Source organism: Abramis brama (assembly GCF_963993115.1).
Source record: "Abramis brama genome assembly, chromosome: 25".
In the NCBI taxonomy this organism is placed as follows: domain Eukaryota; kingdom Metazoa; phylum Chordata; class Actinopteri; order Cypriniformes; family Leuciscidae; genus Abramis; species Abramis brama.
In genome coordinates, this window is record NC_139987.1 from 25,595,708 (window position 1) to 25,618,531 (window position 22,824).

Consider the following 22,824-nt stretch of genomic DNA (forward strand, 5'->3'; position numbering starts at 1 on the left):
GAGTGAAGGGCATAAGAATTTGGAGTGGAACGCAGCCTAGCTAGGGGTTTTGTGTAGAAGCACTTAACCCTTGTTGTAAGCCTAAAACAAAGTAACTATCCTTCAAATCTGATAGACTGATTGAAATGTTGTTCCAGGATCAACAAGGATGTTGTACTTAGTGAAATTACCTTCACCGCATTGGATTACACAGCTAATTACTTCAGCAATTGAGCAGTTTATCCCCATTCAGTAATCTCAGAAATGGAAAAAAAAGAGACTTAATAATTCATTTATTTAGTGTGACTGACTTTAGCAATGATTATATTAAGTGTTCTGCTGTCTAGAGTATATGTATGTATGTGTGTGAGTGTGTATATATGCATGTATACTATATATATATTCCGAATATATATTCCGAACACAGCCAGTGCACGCACACATATGCATACAATGCTTATATATATATATATAAGCATTGTATGCATGTGCGTGCACTGGCTGTGTTCGGAATAGAATACTATAGAGTGTTTTTTATTTTATTATTACACACATGGAACTGTAACACTGCACATGTGTCTGCTGTTAGTAGAAACCATGAACCTGCTTCACAGCGGACAGTCTAATTGTTTAGCCATCGTCATAGCAACTACTCAAGAACATCAGGTGCAACTTTTTTTTTCTTCCATTAAACTGAGTGACATTTAGTGATGCTTTTTCTCTATTAACAGTCGGCAGTGTCTGCTCAGATTGATTTTTTTTTTTCTTTTACAGATGATGTACAAAATTATACATGTGCAATCCATTACACAATCTCCGACCTACAGTATGCAGTTGCTAGGGTGTTCTGAGGGTTTAGGACGTTGCTACTATGCTGTTGATAGTGTGATTGATAGTATGTTAGGTGGTTTATAGGGTGTCAATAGAGCCCAGCCTCAAGTCTATGATTTTCAGATAAGTATGAGCAATAGTACTAGTGATGCTTGGTTTATCAAGCACCACTAAAGTGACCTATTGATTCAGACATGCCACAAGATGGCACTCTATGAGCAGTTTTTTTATTAACACATTTGTTTGTATGATAATGCCTTAATTTTTAAAGACTTTTATTTTAATTGAATTCTTGGGAAGAACCCATTTGCTGACAGAGTCTGTGTTTGGTAATAAGCAATAGAAATAGTTTTACAGTAACACTAGAAGTAGCAGAGCAAAATGCATTTTTCGTGTTCATTTAATGTTTTGCTCTCTGTTGTTGAAGTTTCAGTTTAGTGGTGCAAATAAAATGGATGTTTGTTACTAGAATGTGAACATCTGGCCTGAAAATGCCCTTTTCAAAATCCATAAATCTTTGATCTTGATTCTTCATTCCATTTGCATTTGTTTAGAAACAGAACATCTATAAACAGATTGCCACACTCTCCCTGTTTTTGAGATTTATGAATATGCCGCTATATTTGGGATTGACAGACAAACCACTAATCCCCCATAATCCCACAGGGTTGCCCTTGCCAAAGCATTCCCTGACCGAAAGGCTATTTGGAGGTTATAATATATATATATATATGAAATTTCAGATGGCACTTAGAGGCTTTTGCATCTGATCTCTTCATATATATATATATATATATATATATATATATATATATATATATATATATATATTACCCAAAACAGAACATGCACATTAGGCATAGGCTCTGCTTGATTTATGTTCATGAATTTACTCTAAAAAAATAAAGTGTCTTATGTTCACCATTGATCGTTCCATGAAGAACCTTTAACATTAATGGAAACTTTCCATTCCACAAAATGTTCTTTAGTTTGTTAAAATGTTCTTAACTAAAAAAATAATAATATTTTAAGAACTGAAAGGTTTTGTCGAACCAAAAATGAAAACCACATTTGTTACCTTTATTTTTAAAAGTGTTTTTATTTTTTCTAATATTCAACCTCTTTCAGACAGTTTTCACATGTCTAAAATGTATATTTATGTTCCTGTTCCAATTGGTGTTTAGCCTACACAATTTTTGGGTTAATGGAACACAATTTACCACATACAGTGAGGAAAATACAGTGAGGAAAATAAGTATTTGAACACCCTGCTATTTTGCAAGTTCTCCCACTTGGAAATCATGGAGCTGTCCAAAGACACTAGAGACAAAATTGTACACCTCCACAAGGCTGGAAAGGGCTACGGGGAAATTGCCAAGCAGCTTGGTGAAAAAAGGTCCACTGTTGGAGCAATCATTAGAAAATGGAAGAAGCTAAACATGACTGTCAATCTCCCTCGGACTGGGGCTCCATGCAAGATCTCACCTCGTGGGGTCTCAATGATCCTAAGAAAGGTGAGAAATCAGCCCAGAACTACACAGGAGGAGCTGGTCAATGACCTGAAAAGAGCTGGGACCACCGTTTCCAAGGTTACTGTCAGTAATACACTAAGACGTCATGGTTTGAAATCATGCATGGCACGGAAGGTTCCCCTGCTTAAACCAGCACATGTCAAGGCCCGTCTTAAGTTTGCCAATGACCATTTGGATGATCCAGAGGAGTCATGGGAGAAAGTCATGTGGTCAGATGAGACCAAAATAGAACTTTTTGGTCATAATTCCACTAAACGTGTTTGGAGGAAGAAGAATGATGAGTACCATCCCAAGAACACCATCCCTACTGTGAAGCATGGGGGTGGTAGCATCATGCTTTGGGGGTGTTTTTCTGCACATGGGACAGGGCGACTGCACTGTATTAAGGAGAGGATGACCGGGGCCATGTATTGCGAGATTTTGGGGAACAACCTCCTTCCCTCAGTTAGAGCATTGAAGATGGGTCGAGGCTGGGTCTTCCAACATGACAATGACCCGAAGCACACAGCCAGGATAACCAAGGAGTGGCTCTGTAAGAAGAATATCAAGGTTCTGGTGTGGCCTAGCCAGTCTCCAGACCTAAACCCAATAGAGAATCTTTGGAGGGAGCTCAAACTCCGTGTTTCTCAGCGACAGCCCAGAAACCTGACTGATCTAGAGAAGATCTGTGTGGAGGAGTGGGCCAAAATCCCTCCTGCAGTGTGTGCAAACCTGGTGAAAAACTACAGGAAACGTTTGACCTCTGTAATTGCAAACAAAGGCTACTGTACCAAATATTAACATTGATTTTCTCAGGTGTTCAAATACTTATTTGCAGCTGTATCATACAAATAAATAGTTCAAAAATTATACATTGTGATTTCTGGATTTTTTTTTTTAGATTATGTCTCTCACAGTGGACATGCACCTACGATGACAATTTCAGACCCCTCCATGATTTCTAAGTGGGAGAACTTGCAAAATAGCAGGGTGTTCAAATACTTATTTTCCTCACTGTATTATCAACAAGCAACTAACAGACCTTTATTATTTATATAATAATTTACATTAGCATGTTATTTATTAAAATCATGTTACATAGTGTTTGATTTTTTAAATGTATTATTTATTCAAAATTAATTGTTAGATAGCGTATTCAAATATCACAAACTCACTTAAAAAATTTAGTTCAGATATTACACTCTCACTTTATAAAGTGAGTTTGTAATATCTGTTAGTATTGTCCATTATTTTCTCATCCATATGTTTTCCCTTGCCTCCTCATAGAAGACCAGTGTAACGGATGGCTTACACTGAATATGTCAAATCATGAGTGTGAGGCGTCTCAATCTCGCACGGTGTCCTAGTTCTGCCTTTGACCTGGATGAAGCGCAGTTCATCCTTGTTTTGCCGATCATGAGGCTTTTTGCGGTATTTAGATTCTTAGGCTTGTTGAGATGTTTAGGATGGATTTTCACTTTGTGACCATTACACACACCCATATGTTTGAAGATTAAGAATTTTGGCTACGAGGATATGCAATAATAGCAGCAAATATTAATGGCTCATGTTCCCAAATAAGTCTCAAAGCATGCTGGGTAAGTTCTTAATGTGGTTTCCCGCTCTGTTACAGATGGCCCTGCAGAGGTTGTGTTCAGGTGGGCGTCTGGTATCGTGGGCTCTTCCTCCGTGAGACACAAGTTCATAGCTTTGTAGGAGTGAAGTCAGCTATACAGCCAGGAGGAGGAGATGAAATTAGAACCGTTGTGAGTTTTCCCTTTTTTTTCACGAGCACAAGCTTTCACGAAATATGAGTTTCTGATCACAGACTTCTTATGAAACATTGGCTCTATTCCAAAACTCAGTTAGGTAATTTTTAAGACATCACAAGAGGCATCAAATTCATCCTTTACAGAGAAGACAATCCCAGAATGCAACTTAAGTTATTAGTCAGATTATTTATGCACAGCATAGGCACCAAATAATCATATTATTTATATGTATGTGTATATATTTAGTGTTCTGATCATCTATCAAGAGGTGATGTGTCAGTGCAGTCAAAGCACATGTTGCAGGTGATTTTGTACATTCGCCACCAGGGGGCGTAATTCACAATATTTGTACAGTGGTGTATCCAACTTTAAATTTAAAGTCCCCCTGTAGTCAATAATTGTATCCCTTAAAACTCATCTTTGATCACCAAAAGGTTATATTTAACCATTTTTTACTTGAAAAAAAAAAAAAAACTTAAATAGCTTGAATGTAACTCGACACCCTTGCCTCATATAGTATACGCGCTCCTATGAATATGCAAATGAGCCCCGCCTCCACTCACTCACTCAGCTCAGAGATCCACTCGTTGACGATCACAAGTTGATCTGATTGGTTACAAGGTAGTTTGTGACGTCAGAAACACCCGCGATTTCAAAGTGTGTTTTTGAGACCTTTTGGTTCACTGCAGTTTTAAGGAGAAAATACTCAGCAATGGTGTCTACTTATGAATTTACACATGGTTTGCCTTAAAGCATATTAAAAACACCACATAGACATATAAACAACATTTAAAGCTTGATTTTCACCACAGGGGGACTTTAAATTAATCTTGTTACAGTGTTACAATTATTTCCCATTACATAGTGGATGAAGCTTAAAAACTCTAAAGTTATTTTAATAAAGTTTTAGGGGATAAAGGGGATTGAGGATTGAGATCCCCTCAATAGAAGTGTGTGTAAGCTTTTTATGATTTTTAATCTTATTTTTTAGGAAAATTTGGATCAGTTTGAAAAGTCATAACAACCCGAGTCAGAACAGTGTGAAGGTCTGAGCCGAGTTTGCTGGTTGTAGCTCGAAAGTTCTAGAGGAGATGCTGTTTACATCTGGGCTCAGAAGAAGTATAATAAATGGTAGATCAGTAGCCTACTTTGTCAAGCCAACATAACACATAGAGAACATACTAATTTATATAAATAGAAAACAGCAGTATGACACGCAAATGTGGGCAGCGAATCAAACAGATTGGTGAATCATTTCAAACGAACTGACTCGGTACTTTGAATCAGACCTCCGAACGCTACTTGAGAGAGATTATAGGAAAACGTGTTTTTTGTTATTATTTTAGTGGAAAGCGTGTATTATTTACCTCAGCTGACTTAACACATAACATAGGCTACAGAACACAACAGCAGTGTAGTAGCACTACTCATTTAAAAGAAAAAAACGCTCTTTGGAAAAATTACTATTAATACACTATTTTTCTTTCACGCTTCTGAAAATAGAGTTACATATTCGTTCTAGCATCTGCAGTGTTTCCGATAAAAGCGTGAAACTAACTTCAGGGACGCATGAGAAAGATACCCGAGGGAGTCTCTCGTGACGGTGAGGTAAATAGAGACTGAGAGGGTAAATAGAGACTGAGAGGGTAAATAGTTCTGTCTCTTTAAGTTGGTGTCAAAGCCGATTAGCGCTGATCTCGGTCGTGATTCTGTTGTACCGTCTGCTCACTCAATCTATTTTTTGTTTTACGTCCCTGCGTGCAGTTTAGACCATATTTGTATTAATATTTGTTGACTCTTTTACTGTATTTTCGCGCTTTTTTTCTCCTACACGCGCACTCCTTTATACAGCTGTGCGTAATTACGCGTTACGCGCGTCTGGAATCTCCTTTACGCGCTTTTGGCTGTACTTTAGATCATCATCTCTGGCTGCTGTGTGTGAGGAGGAGGATGATAATGGGCTCGGTGTGACAACCAGGGTTTTAAGATGCAAAAGAGCGTGCGTTATAATGAAGGACACGCGCTCTTTCTGTCCATGGTCGCGCGTAAAGAGGGAATTAAACGTGGGTTCTTGAGTAAAAAAGCCGCAGAAAACAACCGCTGGAACGAGAAGTACTTCGCGCTTTACCAGAACGTGTTGTTCTACTTTGAGAACGAGCAGAGCACCAGACCATCTGGGATTTATTTACTGGAGGGATGCTCCTGCGAGAGGATTCCGGCTCCAAAAGTGTCCACCGTTGGGAAAGAGAGCTCAGATAAACAGCAGGTATGATCTGACCTCACATTCACTCTACATCTCATCTACTGTGGTCTAATTACTCGGGTTTACGATTAAAGCCACATTTGTGGTGTGAATGTGCCAGCTGGGAGGAAGTTGGTTTCTACACACACCACGTGTTTGTGTCTGTTTATCAGTGTTTGTGTGTCATTGGACACAGTTGGTCAGTTTTTACTAATGAAAGTTTTTTTTTATAAGTCAGCTTCTGTATAGACTCTAAATATATTAAATATAAATGTGTTTTGAGGATGAAAAAAACAAAAACATATGGTAAGTGTGGTTTTATCATGTTCAACAAATGTTACATAAACAGAATGATATTAGAATGTTAGTTTGAAGGGCTGATTTTTAAAATATATAAAAATAACATAAGAACTTGAAGGGCACAATTCACACAAAATATCCAATTTTAAACTAGATTTGTGAAACCACAAACACACAAAACCACTGCTCCAGTTACAAACATTCCTTTTTGCAAACATTATGGTAATATTACTTTTGAATGTTCTCTGAACATTCTATAACAAGTGTTAACATTTAAATAAACAGTTAGAGGAACCAGGGTTATTATTATTGTCTAAAACTATTAAAAACATTTATGTTCATTTATGGAAAGACACCCCAGGTGAATAGGGTAAAAAAAAGCTAATAAATATCACCATACTTATTACTAAGTTGATTGATTAGAATTGCAATTATTTTTTATTTTTTTTGAATTACAAGTTTTCTGAAATGTTTGTTTGTGTGTTTAAATATGCAAATGAGGCGTTATCTAATTAAATATGCACTTATTTGCATACATTTCTTGCTTGTCTAGATTCATTGGATAAAGCCATGTTCAAAATACTTGTTTAATATTTTTTTACATATTAGAGTAAAAGGTTTTTACGGAGGGGATTTGGGAAATATATTTTTTATCAGAAAATACTGTCAACAATCTGAAGAAAAAAAGATTAGGAATAAAATGTTGTATAAAATCAGTAAAAAATTATATCAGTAAAAAAAAAAAAAAGAAGCTATATAAAAAATGATGTATGAGCAAACCCCTCTGTAAAAACCTTCAGAATACAGATAGGAATAAAACTGTAAAGTTTGGTGTATGTACTGAAGTGCTGCTGAAGTGAAGATTTCTGACTCGTGCAGAAGAGAAAAACGGCCTTTAAAGATATGCAGTGTAACTGAAATCTACAGACGCAAATAGATGAAGTGCTACAGTAGAAAACATCCACTTAAAAGTGCATTTTGGATGTTTTCTTTCCACTAGTCTGAAAAAACACTATGAAAATGAAAAATGAATGAATCTAAATGAATCTAAAAATGAATGAATCTAAAAATTGACGGATGCATGAAAAAACTATGTTTTTGCCTTTAGTGTCTCACCTTAAATAAAGCTAAAATAAAATAAAATGATTGGTTGAAACTAATTGAACTTAAACTAATTGAAAATTAGAAATGTGTGAGTTGAAGGACTAAATTATTAACTGTAAATGAATAAAAACTAAGCTAAAACTGAAATAAAAATAAATTAGCTAAGAAAAATTAATAAAACGACGAAAGCACATAAGAATGCTTGCCTTCCTCATGTGACAACTAGCCCCGGACTTTCCTATGTGTTGGTGTAAAGATGTTAAAACCAACAATAACGGCCTATATATTGCAATTAAATACGTCAGCTGTTAAATTAGTCTTGTAAATGTCTGTGCACTGATGTTACACCTTCAAAATTTTATTTTATTTTTAATTTCTGACTTCTTAGGTCTTCATCAGAAAAAAATAAATACAATGAAATATTACTGGTCCAAAATACAATTGTGGACCAATAATATTAGTGTACAGACATGGACATTTCTAAAGTGAATAAGCAATTTTTAGTTATGCTCAGCTCTAAAACATAATTGGTGAGTGGAATCTTTATTAGTCTCAAACTATTGAGAGTTTATTGAGAAAGTCATTAGTTGACCGATATTTGGCTATTTAGACATTTTGAGCATCAGCTAATAACTGCATGCTTGTCTGATTAACAAAGGTTTCTGTAAATATGGCATATTTGTGCTGTTATCATATTGTATTATATTTGTATATTGATATTATATTGGAGAGCAACCCTGCCTATACTGTAAAAACAAATCTGTTAAATTTACGGTAAAAAAAAAACGGCAGCTGTGGTTGCCAGAAATTTACCGTAAAAAATACGGTAGCAACATTTTTGATTTTACAGACTTAACTTAAATTTACAGTAATAAACCGTATTTAATTATCTGATATAAAATTCATTTACTGACCTATTGAAGTATTAATTTGTTTTGTACCATAGTTATACACTGACAACCACCAATCACAGTGGTGATGATAATCACATGATGAATTAAAGCTCATCACAAACAGCTTTTTCACAGGAAAGTTAATATTAAGTTATTGAAGTTGCACAGTGGCATTCACACAAACATTAATACATGAAATTTAAAAAATGCAATAAACATTAATTTAACAACATTAAATGTAACATAAAACCCTAATGTCATAACTGATTAGAAAAAAAAAGAAAACTATGAAGAAACATAGTTATTTCAACAAAAATACAACAAATGTGAAGTGTCACGCAGGGAATTGTGGGAATGTCAATTTACGGTTTTTCACTGTAAATAATACAATGACTTTTTCTTTTTCACTTCCGAAAACTGTAAATGTAATGGTATTTTACAGTAAAATTTTAAATGTACCGTTAAATCTATCACAGTTGTTTACCGTATATAGTAAGGAAACTTTCAATTAACAGTTTTTCACTATAGCATTTTTACAATCTTTGATCGTTAAAAACACAATCATTTTTTTTACAGTGTATCCACTACTCACTGGAAAGTCCTGGAAATTCACTGGTCAAGAGATGTGGGATTTAATATTTTAAGATATTTTCCAGGCCTATAAACAAGCATGCACATAAATGAACATGCGCTGCGGTCGCTGCTGGTGTTAAGCAGCATCTTGCAGATTAAACACTCGTTTTCTGCGTATGAAGCAGATATATTCTGATCCCCGGGCGTTTGTTGGGACCACACGAGCCTTGAAAGCCCCTCATCAGCACGACACGTTCTGTCCACATTAAAGCCTGAGTTTCCTGACACATAATGAGTTTTGGAGTTTCATGTGATTTGTTCTTTTATAACCCGAATTTCAAATTCAAATTACCCGCTAAAATATAAGTGATAGCCTATAATTTATTTATTTCAATTTTAAAATATTTATTTATACGCTTTCATAGTGTACTACCTTTAAATTTGTGCTAATTTAAATAAAAAAATAATTGTTTTAGTAAAATACTTTTACAGTATACATTAACGTCACACTCTTATGAGGACAAAACAAGGCTTTCCTCTGTTGCCTGTCACTTTTACCAGGTTTGTGCTAATGTAGTAAAAGACCAAATTCAATATACACCTTGTGTGTGCACAATAACACCTTTTTTTGTTAAGCGTTTTTCCATAGAAAGCCATAAACCATTTAGCGTGTTACATTCATATTCTGGGCTCATCTACTCGCCTTATGAATCCTCAATAAGGTTTCATTTGAAGTTTAATATCACTGTTTTAGTACATTCCTGTTAACTGTCACTGGCCCACCGGTGGGCCCAAAGCCATTACATATTTAAAACAGTAATATCCTATACTAAACCTAAACTAATCTTGACAAACTATATATCATTTGAAAGCTTACAATCTCTAGTTTTCATATTTGTTGATTTTCAAAATAAATTACAGAGGAGCCGTAATTTATCAATTTGCAACAAGAATATTTTCATATTCCTAAGGCGTGTTCAGACCTTTATTTTGAAATAGCAATGAACATGAAAAATCATGAAAGAATGGTTTTCATGCCAAGAGTTTAAAAGATAGCATCCATTCAGTTATTTTAGAAAAAAGAGTCTGAAAATGTTTTAAATATAAAGAAAAAAATAATAGATTCACCATTTGTGATGTGGCAGCGAGCTATAGCGCACATACGTGTACTTTTTATGTGTTTCTTAGAGGTTGAATTCATATCAAAATCTGTCAAACTTCCCATATTACTTCTGAATAGGATGTCTACTTCATAAATTATATGAAAATTGTGGAAATAATGGTTCAGATCACTCAAACCACATATGGAAATGGCAGCGCCCTTATATGGGCAGTAATGGAGTCTGGTTGTCACCTAGTGAAAAAGTTCGGTACTGCGCCCAAACAAAATCTCACTGAAAGCTCATTTTTTGAGATATCAACCTAAAATTTGAAACACAACTTTTCAGATTTTTGACTTTGCAGTTTTAGAGTCGCCCAGGTTTTAAAAATAAATATTTTATATAAAATATGAATAATTAATTTTTTTACATAATACATTTCCATAAACTCAAACTTCTATAACTTTTTTTCTCTTTCACTTTCTTAATTTATTTCACTTCTACAAACATCTGCCAAATGTCTTCTTTAAAACAAGACCAATTGTACGTCTATACTCCAAAGCATTCTTTAATTACAACCAGTTCGAAATGTGCATTTTCATGTCTACTCAAAAAAAGGGGGGTGACAGTTAACAGGTGTTTTTCACGTTAAGTGTTGTTGTGATTCCTGCTGTTTTTAGAGACTGAAATACTGCAGCTGTATATCAAATCAGAAACCTGCATTTTGTTTACATATTTGTATTTTTATTCTTTTGAGATGGAAAATTGCAGTTCTATGGATGTTTTGCCTGCCAGGTCTCCACACCAGTCGTGTGACTGAAAACTATGAATTAAGAATAAGTACAACTTCAAACTAATTCAAAAGTTCATGTTCAAAATTCACTCTTGAAGAAAAAAAGCTTGGACTTTATTAGTTTAAAACCAGTGTCAAGGCCTTCATCATCAAACATCGAGAACAACCATCATATCACACACTGCTTTATACGCTCTTACAGTCAGAAACAGCTGATACTGTAACTGTGGGATTGGCTTTATAACAAGATTAAGAGGGAAAAGGAGAAACATCAACAGAACATACAATAGTCTATTTCCTGATTAAGCTCTTTGGGAAACAATGGATCGGAAATAAAAATCCCAAAAGTTTATGACTCACATCAGTATCTCCTCCTTGGCCTGATAGTCGTGAATAACTGTCATGAAAATTAAAGTGTAAATTAGAATTACTATAGTGAACCATTATACAGTGTATAATATATATGTATATGTATATTTCTAGAATTTTTTAAATAATACTGAAAAATGTATGTATACATTTTTCCAGTTAAGGACCTAAATCCCCCTAAAGAGAAATGTTGTCATATTTAGCTAAGCAAACCCATATGCACACACAATCTCTTCTCTTATGTTGTAGCAGATGTTGTCGGCCTCCACACACACACACACAGATTATCAGCTGTTGGCTGAAACACGCTGGTGTGTGTGTGGAGGCCCTCTGCACCACCTAATGTTTGACCTCTAAAGTGCAACATGCCTTATTTATTTATTTATTTATTTTATTTTATTTTGTTATGTGTAGTTTTTTTCGTTGTTGCATTATGATCATTTACTTTGCATGGTATTCATTGAGCAATGTTTTTATCTACACCCACTTGCATGAGTCTTTCTGCGCTTTTATCGTTGCCCATCACCAGTCTGTATCAAACGACTGATAAATGACGGGTGTGTGTTGAAGTTGAGCGTGTGTGTGGTTTTGCTGGAGGGCATTTCAAACAGCGTCGGCATCAGAGAGCTTTAAAGGACTTCAACTGCATGTGAAACACAAATGCTGATTCAGCTTTGATTTCTGGGCCAACTCAATTTAACCAGCTTTTGTGATATGCAAACTAACCTGGATATTTATCAAACAGTCATTTATTGATGGAAAAAAATTAATTTGGCTTGAAATGGCTGCTTTTAGTTTAGAATAAAATTATAATTGATTATGGTAATGTTTTTAATGTGATTCTACTAAGCAGTTTGCTCATTGGCTGATATTTACTCTCGCTCTCCACTAGTAGGTTTATCTCCCGCTTTGAACATGTTCATGATCAAGATTCAGATGCAAATTAAATATGCAGGAAACAAACACAGCGTGCCAGTGGCTTGTGTTTCCATGGAAATGGGGTTTGATGATGTCATGTTGAAGTGCCACTGTATTATCAAGCTCGCAGCGCTCACACAGGAGCGAGTTCTGTTCCCACTAAAGTCAACATTACAATGAAAACTCAGCCGATTTATTTTATTGACCGCTGATCAACACGGTAATCAAGTCTGTCTGCCTTTTTATATAATTGAATAAACTACAGTTCAAAAGTCTCTTCTGCCCACCAAGGCTGTATTTATTTGACCGAAAATACAGTAGAAATGTTAATTTTGTGAAACATTATTACATTTTGAATGTATATTTAAATATATTTTAATTATATAATTTATTCTCCAGTCTTCAGTGTCACATGATCCTTCAGAAATCATTCTAATATGATGATTTGCTGCTCAAGAAACATTTCTGATTATTATCAATCAGTGCTGCTTCATATTTATGTGGAAACATGATGCATTTTCAAAAGAACAGCATTTATTTGAAATTAAAATATTTTGTTACTTTATAAATGCATTTACTGTAACTTTTAATGCATCCTTTTAATGCATCCTTGTTGAATAAAAGTATAAAATGAATATGTTTTTAAAAAATATATATGAATGTTTGTCATAAAATACACTAAAAAAGTGTATTAATTTTTTTAAGTACAATCAACTTGAATGTTTAAGTCATTTCAACTTAAATTACATTAAACTGACTTAAAAAATCAGTTTAATTTTGTATAACTTATAATTAACTTAAAAAATAATTTAAAAATAAAAAGTTGTTTAACTTATTTTGATGAGATAAAGCATATGTTAAACAACTCAAGTTTTCATAACTTATTGATCATATAATTGTTTACATTGTGCTTTAATACTTATTAATCACTAAGTCAGTAGGTTTATATTGTACATTTTATATTGTGTCGATAGCTATAAATTGTACTGATCTGATAATCACTATGTAGGAATCTAGCTGCCATTCCTGCCGTTTTAAATATTTTTTAAAATATTAAATATTAAAAAAAAATATATATATATATTTAAATGGGTTGTGAATGCCATTGCATGTTGATTATATGATTTTCTGTATTCTTCCAGATGTAGTCCGTCTGGAAGGAGCGATCCCTGTGAGTCTTGCTGTTTCACGAGCTCACACATGCACACATATATGCGAGTGTCCTTTTATTGCACAGTGCTGGGTTGTCTTTCTACACTGTAAAAAATGATTTTATGTCAAAGTAAATAAAACAGGAAAAATCATGTATCTTTTGCTAAGAATAATTTTGTAAAAATGAAAACTTTAGTATATTAAGTAAATCCTAATTATATACTAATTTTTTACTTGTAAATATTAGACATCCAACAGACAAGTGAAATTGACTTCTGACTCTCTGGCATATTTACATGCATTAATTAAGTACTTGAAGCAAATTTAAAAAAATCAAGTAAAATGTAGTCCTTGAAGAAAGGAATCTGCGCATGCGCAGAAAGAAGAAAACACGCGATGATTGAGGGATTTTGAATCTCCACTCCAACGGCTCTCGACAGGTAAGCAACAGTAAAAAACTGCATTATATTACGGATTTATAATGATTTTTTGATTAATTCAACGATTGTCTTGTCATCACTTCATGCTATACATTTGAAAAGTTTAGTGTTCAAGTTTAGAGACGTGCTCCAGAAAAAAGTTAAGGGAGAGGCAGAGGCAGAAAGCACCCTGTTTATTTTCTTTATTTTACAAAAGCACAATGTTTTATTTCGATTGAAAGTGGAAAAAGTAGACATTTAACAGTTTATTTTTTCATATTTCTTAAATCTGTAATCTTTATGACCAAAAATGACGGAGTATAAGTCTAATTTGCTGCTACGCGCGGGCGCTTTTGCCGACTCAAGAGGGTTAATGACGAGTTAACTTTGTAGCAGCTAGACGTTAGCCATATTTTTTTTCTCAGTTTTAAACTTTACGTTTTACACGATTTATCAGTAATTACGCCTAAAAACCATGAATATGTCACTTAAATCATGATCTTTTTGTTTAATATTTATTTTGTGTGCAATTTTCTTTATAGATGACAAATATTGGCCACGAATTAACAATAGGCCTAAGTGAGAAGGTTCTCGTTCCCTCATCGTGCACAATATAATTCATTTCCTCATTCATTTGCTAAATCGTGCATACTATCTATTAAATGGTCCCTGCTTTTACTAAATCGTAACCACGTTGTAAATGACAATAATTCGTACTCCCAAATTCCTAATTCGTAGCCTTGATATCTGCTGTGTGTCACATGTTAGCATTAATGTGTGTAAATTGACTATGAGAGTAAGGTCATGCAGGATGTTTTTAATGATTTGGTTTAAATGAAATGAATAATGTGAATGCAAATTAATTAACTTTTAATTTAAAAGTATTAGCTGTTTACTGATTATTGTTTTTTTCTCTCTCTCTTTTCTTAATTTCAGGATATTTCTCAAATGCATTCAGCCCTTTGTGCCTCCGTTGCTGTAAACCGGTTGAGAGTGACAAAGAGAGAGACCGAACACACTGAATTGTTATTATTGGTCATTATAGGTTTCTGTATATGCTTATTTCTTAATAAATTACTCTTAACTGCACATTGTCACAGTATTATTTTGTCACATTATAAGAGTAACATTTAATTTAATTTAAAATAATTACCAGCACTGCATAAAACAAGTAAAATGTATTTAAAATATCAAGTGGTTTTACTTAATTATATTAATTATATCAGATTTGTAAGTAAAAATTACTCAATATAATTTAACAGGCCAAGTTATATGTACTTATTCACTTTGTGAATTTTACTCGGCTTAGTTAAGTAGATTTACTTAATTTCCATCAATGTGAAATTTACTTGAAAAAAATTTGTGCAAAAACTTGCCTTATAAAAATTGAGTAAATTCTACTTATTGTTTTTCTCAGTGTAAGAATAGTATCCCTTCTGGCAGCGTGTTTCTCTCAGACATGGCTATTTCAATGAAAGTCTTCGGAAGGGCAATCTGTGTACATGCATATAGGGCTGCTAGAAGAAATTATGCAAAGAAGTCAGAAATGAATGTGAAATCTGACCCGTCAAGCATTGTTACTGTAATTGGACAGAGCAGATGCATAAGTGGGATTCAGTGGGAGATGATGGTTCTGTGGGTCGGTGAAAGTGAAACAGAATCCAGTGTATTTGTGGGTCGAGTCTATTGTTGTCTCTCGGTTTAAACAAGGCCTGAGGCTCAGGACAGCGCATTAAAGACAGAGGAGAAGCTCTGCTGGTTGCATAACCACACACACACACACACACACACACACACACACCAGCCGTGCTTCATGAGAACACAAACGAGCCCTTAAGCGAGCCTACGTCCTATAAAACACTCACAGTCTCTCGCTCTTTCACTCCATCACTTATATGAGGGTAAATCTGTCAAGAACATGTACAGGTCAGAAAATGAACACCTTTGGTTTTTCTCTTATAGACGTGATCTATTAAAGGTGACGACTGAAGTTTTTGGGCTGTACTAGAATACGTTCTTTATGCTTGAATGTTGATTATTTTTCTCATATTCTGCATTGTTGCAGCTCCACTCTTCCCAGTCTGTCAGTAACGCTCTGTTTAGTTCCTGTCTCTGTGAAGCCCCTCCTTCTGAAAAGCACACTGTGCTCTGATTGGTCGGCTGGAGCAGTGTGTTGTGATTGGTCGAGTGCTTCGAGTGTGTTTGGGAAATGCCCCGCCCCTTTCCATAACCACCAGTTTAACACATTACTAACTAACTCAACCAGGCCCCGCCCCTTTATTCTGCGTATTAATTATTTAAATGAGGAATATTGTGACGTGTTCGTTCCCGGAAGAAACTCAAGACTACAATGGAGGTGTTTCAGGAGTTCAGAAACACTGACACTGAATAACTCCCTTTTTCATGCTCAAACAGTAACATTACACACTAAAGAAAGATGAAAATGTTAAAAAGCATAATAGGTGTTTACTGTGTGTTGGCTTGATGTTTTGTTATTTTATCTTCTTCATTTCACATGCTCCTTTATGATTTAGGGCAAAATTACTCAGTAACACGTCTACTGTCATTTCCTTTTAACGAGTGCGTGCGAGTTCAAGCCAGTGGCCGCTGGAAGCGTCTCTATTTAGGTCAGAACTCTTCTAATGCTGCCCACCGTGGACCAATGCAAAGCTTCACTCTCTGATGTTTAATTTCTCATCTTTTCCAGCATTACTTCCTGGTGATCTTCGGCCACGATGGGCAGAAACCTCTGGAGCTGCGGACAGAAGAGGACTCTGATTGTAATGAGTGGGTGGAGGCCATTCAGCAGGCCAGGTACAATACAAAGACTAAACACTTTTGAGTCTTTTGAGAACAAAACGTTTTAAGTCACATAACAGCCTTTTTCTGTATGAAATGAAAATCACTTAATTGATTCTTCTAGATAGCAATGCACACAGAAACTTTTGCTTCTCTTAGTTTGTATGAGTCTTGAGAAAAAATGGGCTACTTATGTAATTTCACACTCATTTCAATAATCTTACAAACTATGCTCAAATTTGACAAGATATCAAAATTTATAATCGAAAGTCACAGATCTCAATATGAACCAAATTATCTGAGCTGCTATCCACATTAATGTCAAGAATTACGTCTGTTTTTATTCATCCAAAGGGATTTTAGGAGAAACATCTGAGATGAAGTTGATATTAAATTAAAAATATCTTAAGAACTTTCTTCTGGATTGGGTTTCAAAACAAACCCATGCAAATCGATTCATAATATAAAGACATGATGCATGCCATTTTAGCTCTTCTTTTATCTGTCAGCTCAATAAATTATTAGTTTGAGGCTTGTCACAGTCGTTCCAAGCAGTTTTTTTCTTTGTTGAAGGGGTTCAAAAGTCTGAAACCACTGAAAATGCATTCATTCTCTTTGCATTATTTTAAAATTTTATATTTTTTATTGAAAAATGGTGCTGTATTTTACCAATACATCATTCATCACTTGGTAAATTTGATCAAATCGGACAGATGTAACATGGGCAGATTGTGTGACATACCCTGATTCTCAAAAAAACCATAAACATAACTACATAAGGTCAAAGAAAATACGACCCACACTGCATTAATTAAGGGTTCACTATAAATGAGAATAAACATGAGAATAAGCTTTTGTGTACTTGCATAGAGTTTGTTTGTATGAGTCTTTTAAAGGGGTGGTATAATGCCCTTTTCACAAAATGTAAAATAAGTCTCTGATGTCCCAAGAGTGTGTATGTGAAGTTTTAGCTCAAAATACCCCACAGATATTGTTATATAGCATGTTAAAAGTGTCACTTTTTGAGGGTGAGCAAAAACGCACCGTTCTGTGTCTGTTCCTTTAAATGCAAATGAGCTGCTGCTCCCGGCACAGGGGGTGGAGCTACAACAGCTTGCACTCACACACACATGCACTGAAAATATAAAAAACTTTTAGCCTTTTATGTTCAAACCGGAGTCAGACAATGATGGAGAGACTCAAGAAGAAGTGACAACATGTAGAAGCAACAGGGCATTTCTGAATGGTTAGTTGATGAATTTATGTAGCTTATGTGTAGTTATCTTCTAGTCATTGATTAGCATCTATAAATCGTGTTCAGGGGGCAGGGTTTATGTAAATTTTAGGGTTAGTGATGTCACTAACCCGGGAGGAATGTGGTGTAGTCTCTACCAGCCGTTTGTTGTAGTCCTTAAAAAGCGATTTCTTTAAAAGCAAATATCTCCCTTTGCTTTGAACTTTGAGCGTTGTAACTTTGCAGATGTTGTTTATGCTCAAACAGCAACATTACACACTGACTAAAGTTAGAGAAGTGAAATCATAATCAACCACCCTTTTAAAAGGCTCAAGTGGCTCATTAATTTATTTAGCTCTCAGGTTTTCTCTTTAAAAATGTTTCTAACCAGCTTTGTTGTTCTGCTGTCGCTGGCAGTTATTCAGACCTGATCATAGAGCGGGAAGTTCTCATGCAGAAATACATCCATCTGGTGCAGATCATGGAGACGGAAAAAGTGGCGGCAAATCAACTGCGGACACAACTGGAAGACCAGGATACAGAGATCGAGAGACTGAAGTCAGAGGTCAGTTCTTCGTCATCAGCTCCATCTATGTGCATTTAACAGTTTACACTAAATGGTAAACAATAAATAATAAACGGTCTCATGTATAATTGTAAACACACCTTTAGAAAGCATAAAACACGACAAACTACCAATTTCAGATGTAACAAGGAATCTGTGAATATAATACATTTTAACTTTTTTGTTGTACACATTATGAATATCTTTATAGTGCATTATAGTTAAAGGCTTTAAATAAAGCGTTACCGTATTTTTTAATGATTTTTAAAGAAGTCTCAGCACCAAGGCTGCATTTATTTGATTAAAAATACAATAATTTTGTGAAAAAAAATATTAAAATAACTCTTTTCTGTTTGAATATATTGTAAAATGTGATTTATTCCTGTGATGCAAAGCTGAATTTTCAGCATTATTACTCTTCAGTGTCACATGATCCTTCAGAAATCATTCTAATATGATTTGCTGCATTATCTGTTATAGATTATTGTTCTGAATAAAACAAAAGAGCGAATGTTGCCCTATCAGTCCAATCAAGAGGAAGAAGATCCAGATATCAAGAAAATCAAGAAGGTATATGATTGTCTACATGTATCCATCTCATTTACGCAGTCATGTTTGCGGTTGTGTGTAGGGTAAGTGCAGTTACTCGGGCGTCTCCTTCGCGTGTTTTCTCGCAGGTGCAAAGCTTCATGCGTGGTTGGCTGTGCAGAAGGAAGTGGAAGATTATCGTGCAGGACTACATCTGCTCGCCTCACGCTGAGAGCATGAGGAAGAGAAACCAGATCGTCTTCAACATGGTGGAGGCTGAGACGGAGTACGTGCTCCAGCTCTCCATCCTGGTCAACTGTTTCCTGAGGCCGCTCAGGATGGCGGCCAGTTCCAAAAAACCCCCTATTAGTCATGACGATGTCAGCAGTGTCTTCCTCAATAGGTATATATGCACTTAAAGGGCTCCTGTTATGCTTTTCCTTTCATGCAGTGTGTATTATAGCTGTTTGTGAATGTAAAAGGTCTGCAAAGTTTTAGAGATCAAAGTGTACGACAAATAAAGTGATTGTCTCCTAAAAGAAAGAATTGATTCTGAACTGCTGAAATGAGTCGTCAGCCATTCCAGTCTTACTTCCGGCTCAAACCTACGTAACAATGTAACACATTTGCATAATGCCAGCCTATGGTCTTCATTGGCTGCCCGTGAACATCGTCTACTTTGCCCCGCCCTCAAATACTGTAGTTGTAGCTGAGACTGGATTTGATCTGTGTTGAGTTTGATCTCTGTTGTCAACATGTCAAGAAGACGCTGTTTTCGAATCCACTCTGCATACACTTCAAAATGAGGACTTGCACTGGTATTGATATGGAAAAACCTACCGCATCATTGGTTTCACTGTGTATCAAATGCTGAGGAAGTCTCCGGAGCTGAAATTCAGATATAGAAGTTTTGTTTCCAATGCGTGGTAGACCAATCACAACAGACTGGGCCATCTGACCAATCAGAGCAGAGTAGACAAATCACAACAGACTGGGCCATCTGACCAATCAGAGCAGAGTAGACAAATCACAACAGACTGGGTCATCTGACCAATCAGAGCAGAGTAGACCAATCACAACAGACTGGGTCATCTGACCAATCAGAGCAGAGTAGACCAATCACAACAGACTGGGTCATCTGACCAATCAGAGCAGAGTAGACCAATCACAACAGACTGGGTCATCTGACCAATCACAGCAGAGTAGACCAATCACAACAGATTGGGTCATCTGAGCAATCACAGCAGAGTAGACCAATCACAACAGACTGGGTCATCTGACCAATCAGAGCAGAGTAGACCAATCACAACAGACTGGGTCATCTGACCAATCAGAGCAGAGTAGACCAATCACAACAGACTGAGTCATCTGACCAATCACAGCAGAGTAGACCAATCACAACAGACTGGGTCATCTGACCAATCACAGCAGAGTAGACAAATCACAACAGACTGGGTCATCTGACCAATCAGAGCACAGTTTCGCAGAACGGCAGGGTTTATAGAGACTGAATCTTCGAATAAACCATTTTCAGACTCTTTGAGAAACGAGGTGATGTGCAATGTATATTATGAGTAAACCTCGGATGCATGTGAACCTGTTATAGGAGACTCCAAAATAAAATGAGGAATCTTTAAAAAAGCATAATATGGGCACTTTAAAACAATTCAACAGTTCTTTATTTAAAATTTTGGCACACTGTTGAGCACATAATTTTTTTTATTAATGTTACGGTTTTGAAAGTATAATATCTGTTTTGAAACTGATGCATTTCTCTTCTTTGTTTTTTCTTTATTGGTAAGTGAGACGATAATGTTTCTCCATGAGATATTCCACCAAGGCTTGAAGGCTCGGATAGCCAACTGGCCAACCTTAGTTTTAGGTGAGTTTGTTCAAGCTGCATATTTTTTTATTCAATTCAAATTGAATTATTTTTAATTATTTTTAATTGTCAGACACAGCCATAGTACGACGTGCAGTGAAGCGCTTCTCGACTCTCCACACATAGAATAAAAAATTAACATAAGAATAATCAAAAAAAAAAATAAAAAAATTACAGTCAGATTTTGTTTGGCTGAGACAAAAATAAATGTGTTATTTGACTTTCTTCCAGTGGCCATGACATGATATATCACAGTTTTCTCTGACAAATTTCACATATATAAAATATAAATATATAATGAAAATGTCTAAAAAACAAAATGTCATGTTTCAGCGGATCTCTTCGACATCTTGCTGCCAATGCTGAACATTTATCAGGAGTTTGTGCGAAACCATCAGTACAGTTTGCAGGTTCTGGCCAACTGTAAACAGAACCGGGACTTTGACAAGCTCCTGAAGCAGTATGAAGCAAACGCAGCCTGTGAGGGCAGAATGCTGGAGACCTTCCTCACCTACCCCATGTTTCAGGTCAACCTTTGACCTTTCAGCAATGCACCAGCTAATAAACAGTCGTAATTCTAGAGTATTGCGTGTCGCATTTCTTTTAACCGTGGTTGATTGTGTAAAAATAAGTGTTTTTGTATTTTAATTGTTGATTATTACCTTTATTATTAGATCCCACGATACATCATCACCCTTCATGAGCTTCTCGCACACACGCCTCATGAACATGTTGAGCGCAAGAGTCTGGAATTCGCCAAATCCAAACTTGAGGAACTGTCCAAGTGAGTAAAAGCTTTAAAAAGAAATCATGCCCTGTAGAGAAGGGTATAATATTAATTTTATTATATATTATTACTATTCATTTTATTATTATTTATTATCTTCAGTTCAGTGTATTGACTTTTAAATGTTCTTTAAAGCACCAGATTATAGAACTAGAGAATGAAACGTTCTTTATGGCGTTCTTCTATTGCTTCAAACTGTAAAAACTTTGTTTGTTCTAATTGGAACCTGTGTGTGAGTGAAGATTCTAAATGTTCAAAAAAATTCTGTTTGTATCAGTTCAAATCAAAATGATACAAAATAAAAATAAACATGTATTATAAAAATATTTTTTTATTTTAAAATACAAATTATTTTTTATAATAAATATGTATTATTTATTTTACAATAATATTATTTTTTAAATTATATATAATTTTCCATAATATTTTGTTCTTTTCTAATTTATATATGTATAAAATGATAAAAAAATATTTTATTTATTTTAAAATAATTAAAATATAGATAATCTACTAAATTCTATTTGTTATGTTATTCTAACATGAAACTCTCATATCAATCAGTTTCCTCTATGGAAAAAGTGATTATTTTAAATGCAAACAAGGCTTTTGAAGTTTATTTTTAACATTCATGTGACCACACTTGACTTGCTTTAATATTGTCCAATTCACATTTACATTGACTGCCATTCTGCCAAACACCTAACTTTATAAATATATAGTATTATATGCATTTTAAATCTATTTAATATATATATTGAGATGTGTTTGCATGTTTCTTCTCAGAATGATGCATGATGAAGTGAGTGACACAGAAAACATCCGTAAGAACCTCGCGATCGAGCGAATGATCGTGGAGGGCTGTGATATTCTGCTGGACACCAGTCAGACGTTTATACGGCAGGGTGAGACGGTTCATTATGGGTGTGAGCGGAGATGTCTTGATTTCAGGACACATCCTTTTCAAATAACTCATTTCCACCCCCAATCTTCTATGAGTGATTTCCTTCCTGTGTGTTCTGCTGTTGATTGCTAGTGCCGGGCTCTACCAGCTGAGCCATAGTAACTGCTTATTT

The 22,824-nt window shown here is 35.2% G+C and overlaps 1 protein-coding gene across 1 annotated transcript in view; it reads left to right on the top strand.

Moving 5' to 3' along the window:
- The first annotated feature begins 5,764 nt into the window (after window positions 1-5,764).
- rasgrf2a (Ras protein-specific guanine nucleotide-releasing factor 2a) overlaps window positions 5,765-22,824 on the top strand; it is a 42,240-nt gene continuing 25,180 nt past the window's right edge. Inside the window, exons 1-9 of the mRNA XM_084105057.1 lie at window positions 5,765-6,359; window positions 16,664-16,770; window positions 18,407-18,554; window positions 19,035-19,124; window positions 19,232-19,485; window positions 20,885-20,964; window positions 21,298-21,491; window positions 21,639-21,748; window positions 22,535-22,653. Of these exons, the coding sequence (XP_083961183.1) occupies window positions 6,081-6,359; window positions 16,664-16,770; window positions 18,407-18,554; window positions 19,035-19,124; window positions 19,232-19,485; window positions 20,885-20,964; window positions 21,298-21,491; window positions 21,639-21,748; window positions 22,535-22,653 (1,381 nt within the window). The 5' untranslated portion in view covers window positions 5,765-6,080. The remainder of the gene's footprint in view (window positions 6,360-16,663; window positions 16,771-18,406; window positions 18,555-19,034; window positions 19,125-19,231; window positions 19,486-20,884; window positions 20,965-21,297; window positions 21,492-21,638; window positions 21,749-22,534; window positions 22,654-22,824) is intronic.